Genomic DNA, 18,386 nt, shown 5'->3' with positions numbered 1-18,386 from the left:
ATCACCTGAGGTCAGGAGTTCAAGACCAGCCTGACCAACATGGGGAAACCCGTCTCTACTAAAAATACAAAATTAGCCAGGCGTGGTGGCGCATGCTTGTAATCCCAGCTACGCGGGAGGCTGAGGCAGGAGAATCACTTGAACCCAGGAGGTGGAGGTTGCAGTGAGCCAAGATTGTGCCACTGCACTCCAGCCTGGGCAAGAAGAGCAAAACTCCATCTCAAAAAAAAAAACAGTGAGAAAAAACATTGTAGCAAATTTAGTCAAGCCAGGAAGACAAGTGTAAAAACAATATCAAACATGGTAAAATGTATTTGGCAAGAGCTATAGTAAAATTTCAAGGTGCCATTAGGCAATAGTAAAAATAATATTTAGGCAACAAAAAAGTATAAATCAATGTAAAAGCTCAGAAACACTAGAAAACATTTATAGTATGTAAAGTAGTAAAATATATATATATGACACAAAGTAATGACTAAAATTAATGCAGATGCAATACACATACAGCAAATTTTTTTTTTTTTGAGACGGAGTTTCACTCTTGTTGCCCAGGCTGGAATGCAATGGCACAACCTCTGCTCACCACAACCTCTGCCTCCTGGGTTCAAGCAATTCTCCTGTCTCAGCCTCCCGAATAGCTGGGATTAGAGGCATGCGACACTATGCCTGGCTAATTTTGTATTTTTAGTAGACAGGGTTTCTCCATGTTGGTCAGGCTGGTCTCGAACTCCCGACCTCAGGTGATCTGCCTGCCTCGGCCTCCCAAAGTGCTAGGATTACAGGCGTGAGCAACTGAGCCCAGCACATACACCAAATTTCATATATATGTGTGTATATATACACACACACATATATGTATATACACACACATATACATATATACACACATATACACGTATACACATATATACACACATACATACACATATATCTACACATACATACACACATATATACATACACACATACATACACACATATACATATATACACACATACACATGTATGCACATATATACACATACATATATACACATATATCTACACACATACACACATATACACATACACACATACCTACACACATATACATGCATACATATACACACATACATATACATACATACGCACATACATATATTGGCACACACATACACATATATACACACCCATACATACATATATACATATATACACACGCACACATATATACATACACACACACACACACACATACACATATATACACACATACCTTTTTTTTTTTGAGACGGAGTTTCACTCTTGTTGTCCAGGCTGGAGTCCAACAGCGCGATCTCAGCTCACTGCAACCTCCCTTCACCTCCCAGGTTCAAGCGATTCTCTTGCCTCAGCCTCCCAAGTAGCTGGGATTATAGGCATGCGCCACCACACCCAGCTAATTTTGTATTTTTAGTAAAGACGGGTTTTCACCATGTCAGTCAGGCTGGTCTCAAACTCCTGACCTCAAGTGATCCACCCGCCTCGGCCTCCCAAAGTGCTAAGATTACAGGCATGAGCCACTGCGTCCGGCCAAAATTATATATTTTAAAGCAGAGATAGATCGAACACAAAATGCATCAAGTTAGGCTTTTAGACCCCTCGCATACACAGATGCCTTTTCTTATTCTAAACAAATATTCACATGTGCATAATCTTGTATTTTCTTTCCTAAAGAGGGTCCTCAAAATGATATAAGCTTTAGGCCCCCTCAACACCTGGATCTGATTCCTGTAGCAAATAGAAAAAACATACCTTTTCTAATGTCTAAAACTTGCAAATTTCTGGTCATGATACCAAAAGTAAAATAGAACAAAAAAGCAGAAATCAACAAAGACTTAAATTTTAAATATATACTAAAAATTCACATGATGAAAGGACACATTTTAAATTAGGAAATTAAAAACAGGGCCAGGCACAGTGGCTCATGCCTGTAATCCCCACACTTCAGGAGGCCAAGGTGAGACAGTCACCTGAGCCAAGGAGTTTGAGGTCAGCCTGAGCAACATAGTGAGACTTCATCTCTATAAATAAAAATAAAAATAAATTAGCCAGGTATGGTGACACATGCTTGTAGTCCTAGCTGTTCAAGGGGCTGAAGCAGATGGATTGCTTCAGCTCAAGAGTTTGAGCCTATAGTAAGCTATGATTGTGCCACTGCACCCCAGCCTGGGTCACAGAGTAAGACCCTATCTCTTAAGAGAGAAACAAACAAAAAGAAAATTAACAAATATCCAAATGACTAATGTAGTATTCACGGCGAAATGTGAATGTGTTCATTAAAAGATGGAAAAACACAGCAATGAATTATAAGATTTTAGAAAACAAACCCAAAGGAAAACAGAACAAAATAATTTAAGGAAAAATACAAGGATCTATTCATTGGTAGTCCTGATAATTTAAGAACTGCTTCCTGACCAGGCTCAGCGGCTTACATCTTGTAATTCCAGCACTTTGGGAGGCCCAGTCTATACAAAAAATTTTAAAATTAGCCAGGCATGGTGGCACACGCCTGTAGTCCCAGCTACTCAGGAGGCTGAGGTGGGAAGATCGCTTCAGCCTGGGAGGTCAAGGCTGCAGTGAGCCATGATTGTGCTACTGTACTCCAGCCTGGAGGACAGAGCAAGACCCTGTTTCAATTAAAAAACAACTGGTTCCTTGAGGTTGGGGGAACACCATTCTCAGAAACTTAAATGAGTACCACTGATGAGGGATGTCTTAATCATTTCAGATTCCCTGAAAAAGCAGAGGCATTATGATGACATGTAGTTAACACTAAAAAAAAAAAAAAAAATCAGATGATATAAATATTCAAGGGAAAAAGGCTGTAATAAAAATAAGTACAAAAAATATGTACTTTTAACCACAGCTATACGTTGAGAAACTTAATTAGGGCAATGTTTTCACACCCTCAAATTTTTAAGAAGAAAAACATATTTACACATAAAGCTTACATTTCAGGAGACAGAAAACTGAATCAACAGGATGAAATAGACAAAATTGTTTTATCAACAATAGGAGTAACTGTAGTTAATAACTAGTAAATTTCATTTGTTTTTTGTTTGTTTGTTTTAGAGACAGTTCACTCTGTTGCTCAGGGTGGTGTGCATTGGCGTGATCTTAGTTCACTGCAGCCTCCAACTGCTGGGCTCAAGCAATCCTGCTGCCTCAGCCTTCTAAAGTGCTGGGACTACAGGCATGAGCCACTGCGCTTGGCCCCAAATCCAGATTTTTAAAGAACATAAAATTGAAAGCCCTGGGAGAATATGAAGATGAACATACTACCCAATTCATCCTTCAAGTCAAATATATTCTTGGTCACAAGTTTCTGTGAACCCAGAAACTGGAAACAAGAAACACAGCACCCATACAACATAATAAAATAAACAAGAAACTGGGGTAAAATAATAGTGTATAAAATCCCTCAATGTACTAAGCAAATATATTCTAATGATTCAACATACCACAGTAATGGCTTAATAAAAACAAACAGGGATCCATTTCTACAGATGTCAAAACAGCATCTGGTAAAATCACATTGCTAATAACATCAAAGGAAAACACTAATAGGATACGTACATAACTTATCCAAAAAATTTTAAAACCATTGTACATGATGTAGAAAAAAAAAATTAACAAAACAAGGTTATCTACTGTGTTCATTTTGTTTGAAGTATTTTGTTATAAGGTTCTGGCCTGGGCATGGTGATGCACACCTGTAGTCCCAGCTACTCAGGAGACTGGCAGGAGGATCACTTGAGCCCAGAAGTTCAAGTCCAGCCTAGGCAACATAGGGAGATCCTCAACTCTTTTTAAAAAAAAAAAAAAAAAGTTCTGGCAAGTAAAGTACAGAAAGAGGATGTAAGTATTAAAAGGGAAGGAACAAATGAAAAGGCAACCTATGGACTGGAAGAAACTACCTGCAATACACAGCTGACAAGGATTTGTGTTCCAAATATATTAAGAAACTTTACAACTCGGTAATACAAAGCAATCCAATTTTTAAAAGAGACAAAAGACATACAGACACAAAAGCAGTTATACAAATGGCCAAAAGGCACATAAAAAGATGCTGAATATCATTAGTCATCAAGGAAAAGCTATTTAAAACCACAGTGAGATAACCACAGTGCAGCCACTAGATTGGCTAAAATACCCAGTATTGGTAAGGACCCAGAGTAACTGGAATTTCCATACCCAGTTGCTGGGAATGTAACATGGTACAACCATTTTATAAGAAACTACCTGTCTCCCAAAGTTACACTTATCATACGACTCAATAATCACAATTTGGTATTTATCTAAGAGAAATGAAAATTTAAGTCCAAACAATGATTTGTACATCAATGTCTGGGGCAGCCTTATTTACAGTTCCTGAACATTGGAAACAATCCAAACGTTCTATCAATAAGCAGACAAATAAACTGTGGTATATCATACAACGAAATACTACCAAACAATAAAAAAGAACAAACTACTAGCCAGGCGTGGTGGCATGTGCCTGTAGTCCCAGCTACTTGGGAGGCTGAGGCAGAAGGACCACTTGAGCCTGGGGAGGTTGAGGCTATAGTGAGCCATGATGGCACACTGCACTCAAGCCTCAGCAACAGAGTGAGACCTTGTCTCAAAAATAGTAGTAATAATAAAATAAAGAACTATAGAAACAAGCAATATCATAGGTGAATGTTAAAATCATCATGCCAAGCAAAAACATCCCAGACACAAAAGAGTACATACTGTATATTTCTATTATATAAAGTCTAGAAACAGGCAAAACTGAACAATGGGAATAAAAAGTCAGCAGGAAGGGAGACAAGGGACCTTCTTGGAGAGATAGAAATGTCCTATATTTGCTTGTAATGATGGTTACACAACTGTGTACATTTTTCAAAATTCACATGACAATATACTAAAAAGGGTACACTTTAACATATGTGGTTACTACTGATAAGAATGTAAATAAGAATGGGAAGTAAACAGGAAGCTTTTACTTTTTAATTGACAAGCTTTTGTATTGCTTGCATCTTTACATATCGTAAGGTTAAAATGTTACATTTTTAATGACTCACAAATATTTCAGTTTTTCAACCAATTGAAAAAAATCACACACACATTATCATTGGAGCAAAACAGAAAGCCATGAAAGAGACTCATTATAAAAGAAGATATAATACATAAGAAAATCTGAAAATAGAAAATAAAAGAATTACAAATCAGATATTTTTAAAAATGATCTTTTTCTAAGCTTTGAGTGACAGAGAAAATCTTGATTTGTACTCTACTGTATGTGTTTCACCATACAATAGAGAAACTAACTGAAGTACATATAAAACATCCAGAGGCTTTTCCAGGTAAGCTAACAGATAATGGCAAAGACATGAAAAAAATCATACAAGGAAAAAAATGCAACAGTAAAAATAAGAATCAGACTTCCCTGGAAATCATAACAATACAAACCAAAAAAAAGTTTAAATATCATTTTATATCAATTAGTAAATTAATTTACAAATTTTTTATTATAAAATAATTAGACCATTGTAAAAACTTTATGAAAGTATAAAGAAAAAGATAACATTTGGGTCAATTTCTATTTCTTCCCATTGTTTTATCTGTTAAAGATAAAAAAAAGCACAAGAAGTATTTTTTCTTCAGGTAAATCATCGTATAAGCAACTTCTTACATCATCATATATATTTCTAAAATAATTTTATAAGCTACACTGATCTGCTTTAAGTCCACTAAAAAAAAGAGTTATATTTAACCATTGGTCTATGTAAGACAATTCTAGTGTATCACTATTATAAGTCACGTCATGATAAATACCACTGTAGATAGATATTTATGGTTCTTATCCCTGGAGGTGTATTTATCAAGTCAAAGGAAAAGGCGAGGCTATTGATACATAACACTATACTCTAGAAAGCTACACCAATTGTATTCCCTTAAGATTAAAAACTCAAGTTTTAAAAATTCTTTTTCCTTATAAAACATATTGCATGTTCAATAAAGAAAATCCAGAGAAAGAAAAAAACAAAAATAATGAAAATCATCCATAATTCTACCATCCAGGGATGCCCACTTTTAGTTTGTGTCCTATTTTCCTATGCATATATAATTAAATCTATGTTGTACTGTGAATTTCATTTTATAGTCTTTTCCCCATCCCCACCCTGCCCTTTTTTTTTTTTTGGAGACAGGGTCTCACTCTGTCGCCCAGGCTGGAGTGCAGTGGCAGCGATCACAGCTCACTGCAACCTCGACTTCCCTGGGCCCAGGTGATCCTTTCACCTCTGTTTCCCAAGTAGCTGCAACCACAGGCACGTGCCAGCATGCCTGGCTAAATTTTTTAGAGATGGGTTTTCACCATGTTGCCCAGGCTGGTCTCAAACCCTGGACTCAAGAAATCCACCTGCCTCCACAAAGTGCTGGAATTACAGGCGTGAGCCACCTCACACAGCCCCGCCCTTACTTTTAAAGAGCTTTTCCTGCTTACCAGTCTTTTAAAAGTAATTTTAATGACATGGACTATTATTTAATCCATCTTCATTATTGACCACCCAGGCGATTTCTAATTTTTTTGTATTAAGTAACAGTCAAATCTTTGCACATATAGCAAATTACTTCATCAGAAAAAGTTACCTGGAAAATAACTACTGAGTCAAAACTTATGAAATTTAAGATTTAATTCAGCTTGTCGATTTACAATCTCAGCAGCATGAGAGTGCCCATTTCCCATCACTTTACCTATACAGGTAGTCTTTTATTAATCTTTGTCAATTTGATAATTTAAAAATGGTTTATTGTTTTACTTTGTCCTGGTTTTTTTCCTACTCAGTGAGGGCTAACAATTTGAAGTGTTTATTCTTTTTTGAACTGCTCACCTCGCTGTCATTTTAAGATATAAAAATCATTTGTATCATCAGCAAATTTATTTTAAAAATGTAATTCTTGTTGTTGTTCACATCCATTAAGTTATATATACAATTCTGATATATCCATAATGTAACCTATTCAATTACTGATGGAGGGTAACACTTTTTTGAAAAGCATCCATACATACACACATACATAACACACACAATGGATTAGTCTGTCTCCTATATCAAATTATCCAGCTGGGACTCCCATCAAGTTCTTCCTTGTTTCTAAAAACTCTCCTGCATCCATAAACATAGCCATATAAATATCCTTCCCACCCTTCTAGCGAGTGTAAAAAAAAAAAAAAAAAAAAAAGTATATTATTCTGCCCATCTTTTATCCTTCAGTTAGAAATCAAATCTCCTCCAACCTTCTCAAAAGTCCTTGCCATCGACAACTGCCCCTCCTCCAACATCTTCCCTATTGTACTAGCTTTTTCCTCAGCATATAAACAAGACACCTTTTTCTAAAAACACTCACATGCACCACTGCACTACCACCACTCCAGCCCCAACCTCTGCTCTCACCTTCTTTCTCCTCCATCAACATTTTCCTTGACTGCCCATCCAGCGGTCTGGCTTCTAGTCCCATCGTTGCACTAATACTGCTCTCTGTGAACTGTTCATTGCTGAATCCAAACTTACAATTTTTCTTTTTTTTTTTTTGAGACGGAGTCTAGCTCTGTCGCCCAGGCTGGAGTGCAGTGGCGCGATCTCGGCTCACTGTAAGCTCCGCCTCCCGGGTTCACGCCATTCTCCCACCTCAGCCTCGCGAGTTGCTGGGACTACAGGCGCACGCCACAACGCCCGGCTAATTTTTTTTTCTATTTTTAGTAGAGACAGGGTTTCATCATGATAGTCAGGATGGTCTCGATCTCCTGACCTCGTGATCGGCCCATCTGGGCCTCCCAAAGTGCTGGGATTACAGGTGTGAGTCACCGCGCCCAGTCAAACTTAAAATTGTCACCGTCAGATTATTTACCATTCTAAGACATGTGACTCTGCTGAACACTCAAAGCCATTCCTGAAACTGTCTTCTCTTGGTTTCTGTAATACCTAACATGATTTGTGTTTCTAGTTCTCCAGTGGGTTCTGTTCAGTCATCTTGTTCCTTTTCTTCTTCCAGACTCCCTTTCAATGGCAGTCATCCAGAGTCCCACCTTGAGCCGGCAGACCTCCATAACATGGGTGATCCTCATCTACACCAACTAGCTTCAAAAATCCCTACTTTACATTCCCAAATCTACCTCTGCACCTAGATCTCTTACCTACACTTCTCTTCCGATTATAAAAAGGGATATATACCTTCATATGGCAGCCCCTGAAGCATCTCAAACTCAAGAGGTTCAGAACTGAACTCATCATCAATTAAGCTGAATGACAAAATGACTTGCAATTTGAATGAGGCATAAAAATATCCATTTTTTTTGCTAGCAGAGAAATAATAGCAACAAAATCAAAACTCTAGAAGAAAACATCAATTACAACATTACTTAATAAACCAAAATGCCCTTAAAATAAATTCTTCTTATGAAAAGATAGAGTAGACATACTTTTCCCTATTTCTCCTGCTAAAAACTAAAAATCCTTGACAAATACAAGACTCTGAAAGTTGGAGGGAAGACATATAGACCAACACTTTGGAATCCAAGAAACAACACTGTGGTGAGTTTCCTGGGTTTTCTTTTTGCAACATATATCCTGGAGTTGGAGGTGAGAAAGCCAGCAACGTGGAAATGCCAACAGGCACACACACAAAAAAAGCCTTAACAAAAGAAAGCTCTCTCTAGCTAAAGGACCAGGAACAGGATGTCTCAGCAAGACAGAAAACTTTTAGATGACAACTGCTCTACTCCCACCAGACACCAAAGAAAAAACCGCTGCCCACACCAGGGAAGGTCAAGTGGGGATCCTAGAATCCCACACTCAAAAGGCTGTAAAGAGGCACCCCAACACCCCAGTGCAATGCTGTCAGAAAAGACCAAGTGGGGAGCTAAGACTTTCATCCCAACTGGCCAGTATGATCCCAGCAGTGTCCATGGACTTCCATCCCCACCAGGCAGTAACAAGGAGTGTCCCCACACTTTGGACTTAATGGAAGCTGAGTAGGGAATCTAGATACCTGCCTCCACCTCACAGTAACAAGGCAGCACTTCCCTTTCTCCTGCCACAGTGGTATCCAAAACAGCCAGCTAACCCAGTCTAAAGAAGATACAGAGTCACACAACAAAATATAAAAATGTGCAGATTTCAAAAGAAAAACCCAAGGAACAGGAAGATCCCAAACCAAATGACAAAAAGACAATCAACAGACACCAATATTGAGATAACAAAGATGTCAGAATTATCTGGCAAAGATATTAAGGCAGTCTCCATCAAAATGTTCCAACAGCTTGAAACAAACGAAAAAAAAAGTCTCAGCAAAGAAATGAAAGTCTCAGTAAAGACACAGAAGTATAAAGAAACAAGTGGGAGCTTAAAACTAAAAAATACAATAATCAAAATAAAGAGCTCAATGGATAGTCTTAACAGCAAAATGGAAGGGACAGAAGAATCAATAAACTAGAATGCACAACAGTAGAAACTACCAAATCTGAAAAACAGAAAACACACTGAAGAAAAGAAAATAATGAACACAGCCTCAAGAGCCTTTGGGAATGTTACAAAAGATCTAACCTCCACGTTATCAGAGGATCCCAATGAGAAGACAAGGAGAATAGAGCTGAAAAAGTACATGAAATAATTGCCGAAAACTTCCCAAATTTGCTAATACATAAACCTACACATTCAAGAAGCTGAATAAACCCCAAAGAGGAAAAACCCAATGAAATCCACACCAAGACACATCATAATTAAACTTCTAAAAACAAAAGACAAAGAAATATTGAAAGCAGCCTGGGAAAAACATCTTATCTACAGGAGAAAAACAGCAGATTTCTCATCAGAAACCATGGGGATCAGAAGAAGTGGCACAGTATCTTTCAGGTGCTGATCAAAGGAAACTACAGTACCTTGCTTATCCCCAGTTTCACTTTCCTTGGTTTCAGTTACCCACAGTCAACCACAGTTCAAAAATATTAAATGGAAAATTTCAGAAATAAAATTTTAAATTGTGTACCATTCTGAGTAGCCTGATGAAATCTCACACCATCTCACCCAGGACAATGAATCATCCCTTTGTCCAGAGAATCCACACTGTATATGCTACTCACCCGTTAGTCATCATCACTGTTTGCTCTGAACATTCAACTACTGACATCATCATGCCTCAACGATCCAGGATCATCCAAAGCAGATGGTTCTGACCATACATCAGAAGGTCAATAGTAACAATGCAACATCACAATGCCTACGTCATTTACCTCACTACATTTCATCAAGTAGGCATTATCTCACATCATCGTAATAAGAATATAGAACAAAAAGATATTTTGAGAAAGACCATGTTCAGATATCTTCTATTGTAGCATATGGTTGTAATTTTTCTATTTTATTAATAATCTAATCTCTTACTGTGCCTAATTTACAAATTAAACTTTATTGCAGGTATCTATCTCCTTATTGGAAAAACAGGATATGTAGGGTTCAGTACTATCCAGTTTCAGGCATCTGGGGGGATTGAAATATATAGCCTTGCAGATAAGGGGGGACTACTGTATTAACTCAGAATCTTATGTACAGTAAATTTTTTTAAAATTGTTCTGGGATAAAGGAGAAATCAAGATATTCTCAGATAAGGAAAACCAAAGAGAATGTATTGCCAGCAGGGTCACCCTAAAAGAATGACTAAAGAAAGTTCCTTAAACAATAAAAGGAACCTTGAAACATCAGAAAGGAAAAAAGAACATGGTTAGCAAAAATATGGACAAACTCCATAGCTTTCCTTCTCGAGTTTTCTGTAGTACGCTTGACAGTTCAAAAAAAAAATGTTAATACTGAGCTTCTGCACTAGGCCCGACAGACCAAACCAAAATGAAGTTACCCATGCTAAATGAAGTTCTACCCCACCAAGCCATTTATCTGACCTTCTATAAATCTGGAGAATGAGAGATAACAGCCAAATCCCCAAACAGACCAGTTTTAGCTGGCACAATAAGGAAGTCCCATCCGCTTTAACCTTTACAAGGAAAATAACTTTAAAAAGATCAATGGGCCCCCGGTTCAGTGGCTCACACCTGTAATCCCAGTACTTTGGAAAGCCGAGCTGGGAAAAATCACTTGAGGCCAGTAGTTCAAGACCAGCCTGGGCAAAACAATGAGACTCTGTCTCTACCAAAAAAGAAGGAAAAGAAAAAAATCAATAATAAAAAATAAAAAGACCAATCCATTTTTTGTTTTGTTTTTGCTTTCTTCAGCCCTTTTCTGCCTGTAAAGCCAAACTTCTGTGCTCAGTTCATCAGAATAGTCATTCTATTTTATAAAATGAGATGTTGCCAGATTCTGGGATCAAAAAGTCAATTAGATCTTTCAACTAAATTTGTTGTAATCTTGTTTTCTGATACCTCCAACTGAAACTTAGCACTTCCTCCATAAAGCACTCTAGCAATACCTGCTGTCAACAACAGATATCAGACATTTTCATGTAATAGCCATTGCAGGTAAGTCAGAATAGCATTTATACTACTAAAGTTAGAAAGAAAGAAAATAGAAAGTTAAAGTTAAAAAAGAAAGTTATTAAACCTAAAAAGAATTTTTTAAAAAGTTAAAGAATTTTGCTTCTAACATTTTTGTATTTGAATTTAAATGTATTAGTTCCCCCTTATAATCATACACATTTTATTTTATACATTTAAAAATAGTATTCTGGTTAGGAGCAGTGGCTCATGCCTGTAATCCCACTGACCTTGGGAGGCTGAGGTGGGCAGATGGCTTAAGCTCAGGAGTTTGACACCAGCCTGGGCAACATGGAGAGACTCCATCTCTACTAAAAACACCAAAAAAAAAAAAAAAATAGCCAGGCGTGGTGGTGCAGGCCAGTGGTCCCAGTTATTCGGGAGGCTGAGGTGGGAGGTTTGCTTGAGCCAGAGTTGGGGGTTGTGGGGCAGGCTGCAGTGAGCCGAGATCGCGCCACTACACTTCAGCCTGGGCAACAGGGCAACAGAGTCTGTCCCTCTGTCACCCAGGCTGGAGTGTAGTGGCACAATCTCAGCTCACTGCAACCTTCACCTCCAAGGTTCAAGTGATTTCTGCCTCAGCCTCCTGAGTAGCTGGGATTACAGGCACACCCCACAAAGCCCAGCTAATTTTTTGTACTTTTTTTTTTTTTTAGTAGAAACGGGGTTTTGCCATGTAGGCCAGGGTGGTCTCGAACTCCTGACCTCAAGTGATCCAGCTGCCTTGGCCTCCCAAAGTGCTGGAATTACAGGTGTGAGCCACCACACCCAGCCAAAAAGTATTCTGAGAATCCCACAGGCTTTACCAAACTACCAAGAGCCCTTTACACAAAAAAGTTTAAGAATCCCTACATTAAGAACCATTTCCAATTTATTAAAAAGTCTTAATGGACCACAGCTTCTATTTGTCACTGGAATGAGAAGAATAGCTCTGCTAGAAGACACCAAAAGAAAATTACCTATAAAACTAAACCATGCTAGAAGCAAATGCTTTTTCAAGTTCTCAAAAATCAATACCCCAAGAGTCAGACCCTTAGTTCGGTAAAAATCTATTCACAGTCATCAAAGGATCCCCAATTTACACCATGAGTTAATTCCTAGGTAATTCCCAAAAAGAATATAATCCAAACCTCTAAACAAGAACAAGAGCACTTACTCCACCTTCCCCAATCTTCCACCTTTTACCTACCCCTAACCATTTCCTCTTAAACATTATAATCTATAAATCTAAAGATGAAGAGTTCCTTTCTTAAGGAAATTAGCAACATTCAAATGTATATACTTTCACATTCTTGTTCCAAGAACACAGAATTCCTTTTCTCTCTCCCATCCCACCTCTCTCAAAAGCGTAAGTACCCAAATTGGGTGAAGCCTTTAAGATGAACAATGACCACAGCATTTTTTCTAATCCCATGATGAAAATAAGATTCCTGTCATACACAAGGCCACCAAAAGAGTGGCAGCACATTTTTAAAATAAATAATCCTATCCCTCCCACTAAAAATTCAACTCTTGATGAAAATCTTCTCAGTCCAAAAGTAATCCATTTTCTAAAGGAATAAATTTCATGAGCAAAAAAAGTCAACAGCACAGCACAGAGCACAGGTCTAGTATGATACTACAGGTTTTCTTTCAGTCGTTAAACCTACCTCAAACTACATTATGTGGGCATTTCTTTTGTATACCTACAAATAGTGTTATGAATTCGGTGCTGAGAAAAGTTAAAGGCATTTATTTATACAGGAAACTAAAGGCAAAATTAATCATCAGTTCCTGTAACTACCAAGACAAAATCAGATACTGTGCTTTGGCGAAATCTTCAGAAACCATGTATAGTAATTGTTAAAGCAAATCATAACACACACATTCACATACAAGTTTTATCCACAAATTCAAATATGAATTTCTTACTGTAATAAGAATGTACTCAAGTTTTATTTGGTTGAGAGGATGAGGACCAAAAAAATAAAAATAAAAATAGTTTCCTACTCTGAAGAAAACCCCTGAAGAACACACTTGTATCTCGTCAAACAAGTCATGATACCTTTAACACCAAATTAACAGCTAAAAATTTCCATTTGACTACACAGTTAAGTCAGAGTACATTCTCTGTTCTTAATTAACTATAAAATACCTCAGAAAATGTTATGAAAAAATACAAATATGCATACTCACCTCCCAACTTAGGAAACAAAACATTTGTAATATGATTGAAGACTCTTGCAGGCCTCCTCAATAATATTCCCCTCTCTCCTCCCCTAACACCAAGAGGTAATCAATATTGTGAATTTGGTATCCATCATTTTCATGCATTTATACAACATTAATAATCATATAATAGTATTCCTAAACTACGTTTTGGAGAGGACACCACTGCAAATCCTCAGCTCCATACTAGCTTTTATCAGTACCCATCATTTGCAGTTTTAATAGAAATACAAATACATCAAGTGTGCTTTTGGGTGAAATTACCCCACTGCTCCTGCCAGATTCAAATTGTTAACATAGTCACATGACCAAGAACTTCATTCAGAAAGAGTATCTATCATTCTTTTCAGCTCCCCTCTAGTAAGTGTTGGCATTTTTATTCCAACTTAACATTAACAGTTTTGTAGTAAGAAGAGGATCATATTTAGAAATACAAAACCAACTTAAATCCCAGCTTTGCTTTTTACTTGCTACAGGACCTTGGGCAAATCCCTTCTTCCCAAGCTTGCATTTCCTCATCTGTAGAATGGAAATAATGACCATGACGATGCCGTGCTGACTTCCAATCATAAAGGGTTGTAACTGGTAGAAAATGAAATAATTAGTCATAATTACTTCAATATATTTTTTATAGGTACCTGCTCCTAATTAAAAAACGAAACTTGAAACACTTAGTAATATAATTCAGTTACTGCATTGGATAGGAAAATGAAGTCCCACCAACCAATCAGCTTATCAAAAATATAAACCAAATTTCATCAATATAGGCTCTATACAAGCTATAGAACACGGTATTATAGCTTTTCATTTCATAATTCTATTGAAATTAATGCAAACTCAAGGTTAATATTAAGAAAACAAGGCCGGGCACGGTGGCTCATGCCTGTAATCCCAGCACTTTGGGAGGCGGAGACGGGCGGATCACGAGGTCAGGAGATCGAGACCACCCTGGCTAACACAGCGAAACCCCGTCTCTACTAAAAAAAATACAAAAAAACTAGCCGGGCGAGGTGGCGGGCACCTGGAGTCCCAGCCACTCGGGAGGCTGAGGCAGGAGAATGGCGTGAACCCGGGAGGCGGAGCTTGCAGTGAGCTGAGATCCGGCCACTGCACTCCAGCCTGGGTGACAGAGTGAGACTCCGTCTCAAAAAAAAAAAAAAAAAAACCAGAAGATGTCTAGTTTCATTATCTAGATACTAGCTACTTATTTGGGGGACATGATTAATGTATGGTGCCTTTTTCCATGTTAATCACTTAACTTGTCTCATATACATATTTCACAACTGCAACTTTAATTTTTTAAAAATTAAAAATATGACAAGCCTGAAATCTATTACACATAATTCATTTTGGCATTACTCTAAGTAAACAGCTATTGATCAGAGTAAAAATGAAGAAAAGTCATTACTAGATCCATTTTAAGTAATAAAGTATAGAATATTACAAGAGGTTCTGTTTTTAAAAGAAAAGGAATGTGGGGTATTTTGTGACAGGCCAGTAAGACAGCTGGAACAAAGCTGTTTGAGCAACAGCTGTGCACCATGTACTGTTCATCTAAAACCACAAACTAAAGTAACTCATGTCAGACAACTTCATTGGATAATCAGCTCAGCCAATGGCTTTTCTGAAACTCTCACTACAAAGAAATATACACTAAATACGTACTTTGCAATGATTTGAGGAAGGAGACAAAATAAACACAATTGTCTGTCTCTAAATATAAAATTAAAAACTAAAAATTACAAACTAATAGTGAAACAGAAGTTTTCCATACTATTTTCACACCTCTCAGGCTTCATAATAGTAAGGAAATAACCCAAAGACTCAAAACTTAAATTCGAATTACCAATATGCAACCTCGCCATTCCTACTCCATTCTCAATTAACTTTCAAATGAACGAAAGTGCTTTGTCATAAAACACCTCGCAGTGGTTATCAGAAATTTCTGACATTAAGTCACTTGATAATTTTAAGGTAGTTCCCTATAGGCCAGGCACAGTGGCTCACGCCTGTAATCCCAGCACTTTGGGAGGCCCAGGCAGGTGGGCGGATCGCTTGAGCTCAGCCTGAGTTTGAGAACAGCCCGGGCAGCATGGCGAAACCGTCTCTACCAAAAAAATACAACAATTAGTGGGGCATGTAGGTGCGTGCCTGTAGTCCCAGCTACTTCCGGGGCTGAGGTGGAGGATTGCCTCTACCCAAAGACGGAGGTAGCAGTGAGCTGAGATCGCGCCCTTGCACTCCAGCCTGGGTGACAGAGTGAGACTCTGTCTCAAACATAACATAACATAACGTAACATAACATAACATAACATAACATAACATAACATAACATAACATAACATAACATAACATAACATTAAAAAAAATAAAGTAGTTCCCTGTAATCCCAGCACTTTGGGAGGCCAAGGTGGGCAGATCACTTGAGTCCAGGAGTTCGAGACCAGCCTGGGCAACACGGCGAAATCACATCCTTACAAAACCATACAAAAATTAACCAGGCATGGTGGTGCACGCCTGTACTCCCAGTTACTCGAGAGGCTGAGGTAGGAGAATCGCTTAAGCCAGGGACGTCAAGGCTGCAATGAGCCGTGATTGTGCCGTTGCACTCTAGCCTGGGAGACCCTGTCTCAAACAAAATAATTTAAAAAAAAAAAAAATTATTAAGTAGTTAACTGAAACCAACTTATTGGCATGGAAATTCCATGCCATTATCTGAAAATAATAATTCATATAGTAGTCAAGCTACTACAATCATTAATTTAAACATCTGCAACTTGTCATTAAATTATCAGACTTTAACTTTTGTTTCACATTTCCACTTTTTTATTCCAAAAACCCACAAACCTCTCTCTAACCTTAAATTCACTCCTTCCTCAAGTTAAGTAAAATGTATGCCTCTGTGTACCTGCACACAAGCCTACTTGCATGGGGCAAATTTCCCTTAGTTGACACATCTTAATTTTAGAGGCAAAAAGGACAAAATTACAAATTACACATATCTTTTCCATGTGATTTCTGAAACCTAAACATTAAATCTATTACAAATCTTCCTTTGCAGTTTGACTTGACTACCTGCTTACCTTTCCTTTCAGCTCACATCTTTTGACTACTGAAATGTCAACCACATCATCATTAACTAAAAACAGGCATTAGGAGAAAATTCATCAGGAAATAAGACAAAAGTTACAACTTTTAAGACCTCACTCTCAGACTGTTGTACACTTGTCAAGTCAGAATTGGCAGAGAAATTAAGAGAGGACTATCTTCTCCAAAGACTATTTTGGCTAAAACTGAATGTTACGGATCAACTTCTAATACTCAATATTCAAAGTGTATATGCCACATATGATCTCTGAAATCCAAAATAATAGCCAGCTCTTTTTCTTTAGTAACTAGATGCTATGGAACCATAATAGATACAATTCATCTTTCCAAAGGCCTCTTTTTTCCACTATTTATTTCCTGTGTCCTATTCAAGACTTTCTTTTTTTTTTTTGAGACAGTCCCACTGTTGCCCAGACTGGGGTGTAGTGGCATGATCTCGACTCACTGCAACCTCCGCTCCTGGGTTCAAGTGACTCTCCTGCCTTAGCTTCCCAAGTAGCTGGGATTATAGGCGCATGCCACTACACCTGGCTAATTTTTTTTGTATTTTCAGTAGAGATGGGATTTCACCATGTCAGCCAGGCTGGTCTGGAACTCCTGACCTCAAGTGATCTGCCCTCCTCAGCCTCCCAAAGTGCTGGGATTACAAGTGTGAGCCACCGCACCTGGCCTCCACTCAAAACTTGACACTAGGAAATACCAACAAATATTTTGTTATGTGCTTAGTTCTGTGTAACAAAGGTATTCCTAGTCTGCGATTCTGAAAATGCAAATATGAATAAAATGTACAAACAAATATAACTAAGAGACATAGATTCAGACAAAACATAACAAATATATAAAGTCCTCTACTAAAATACTTATAGTCTAGGGCTTACAGGGTTTAAAATAACGTCAAGGTGAACCAGACACAGATTGTTGTTCAAGGTCTGAGCTACAGAAGAACAAAAGAAGGAAAAAAGGATCGTTTTCTAATCCAAAACCTTCTTTTAAGAATACACACACTTCCACTTGCCTCGGTGCAGAAAGCTGAGGTATGAAGGATTTAAAAACTTGAAAACTATCCCTTTTAAACATCTCTAATTCTACAAAAATATACCTCTCAGCCAAAAGCCCATATTTGGAGATTAAGATTTGGAGGATTTAATAAAATTTCGTATTTGTTGAAATTCTGCTACTGATATTCTCCAAGAAATTGAAGCTCCCCAATGTCAACTTGCTGTTCAGCACCAAAACAAAGCAGAACTCTCAGTACCCCAAGGCAATTCTGAGATGACCAGCTCTTAACTTCCTAAACCAAGAATAGCTATGAGCAACTCTTCATGAATAAACAAGAAGAAAAACAAATATATTCTTCCACACAAAGAAAAATCACTTCCCGGCCGGGCGAGGTGGCTCAAGCCTGTAATCCCAGCACTTTGGGAGGCCGAGACAGGCGGATCATGAGGTCAGGAGATCGAGACCATCCTGGCTAATACGGTGAAACCCCGTCTCTACTAAAACAATACAAAAAACTAGCCGG

The 18,386-nt window shown here is 37.9% G+C and overlaps 1 protein-coding gene across 4 annotated transcripts in view; it reads right to left on the bottom strand.

Annotated features, from left to right (window-relative positions):
• RRAS2 (related RAS viral (r-ras) oncogene homolog 2) overlaps positions 1-18,386 on the bottom strand; it is a 79,147-nt gene that overhangs the window by 48,325 nt on the left and 12,436 nt on the right. Inside the window, exon 1 of one of the 4 annotated variants that reach the window (XM_011999575.1) lies at positions 13,724-13,969. The exons of the other annotated variants lie outside the window; for them this stretch is intronic. Coding sequence (XP_011854965.1) covers positions 13,724-13,747 — 24 coding nt within the window. The 5' untranslated portion in view covers positions 13,748-13,969. Of the gene's footprint in view, positions 1-13,723; positions 13,970-18,386 lie in introns of those variants that run through there. 4 annotated transcript variants of the gene reach the window in all.

The sequence above is a fragment of the Mandrillus leucophaeus genome, unplaced genomic scaffold (genome assembly GCF_000951045.1).
Source record: "Mandrillus leucophaeus isolate KB7577 unplaced genomic scaffold, Mleu.le_1.0 Scaffold599, whole genome shotgun sequence".
NCBI classification, from domain to species: domain Eukaryota; kingdom Metazoa; phylum Chordata; class Mammalia; order Primates; family Cercopithecidae; genus Mandrillus; species Mandrillus leucophaeus.
The sequence above is the reverse complement of the archived record's forward strand: the minus strand, read 5'-3'. Positions and strand labels throughout refer to the sequence as shown.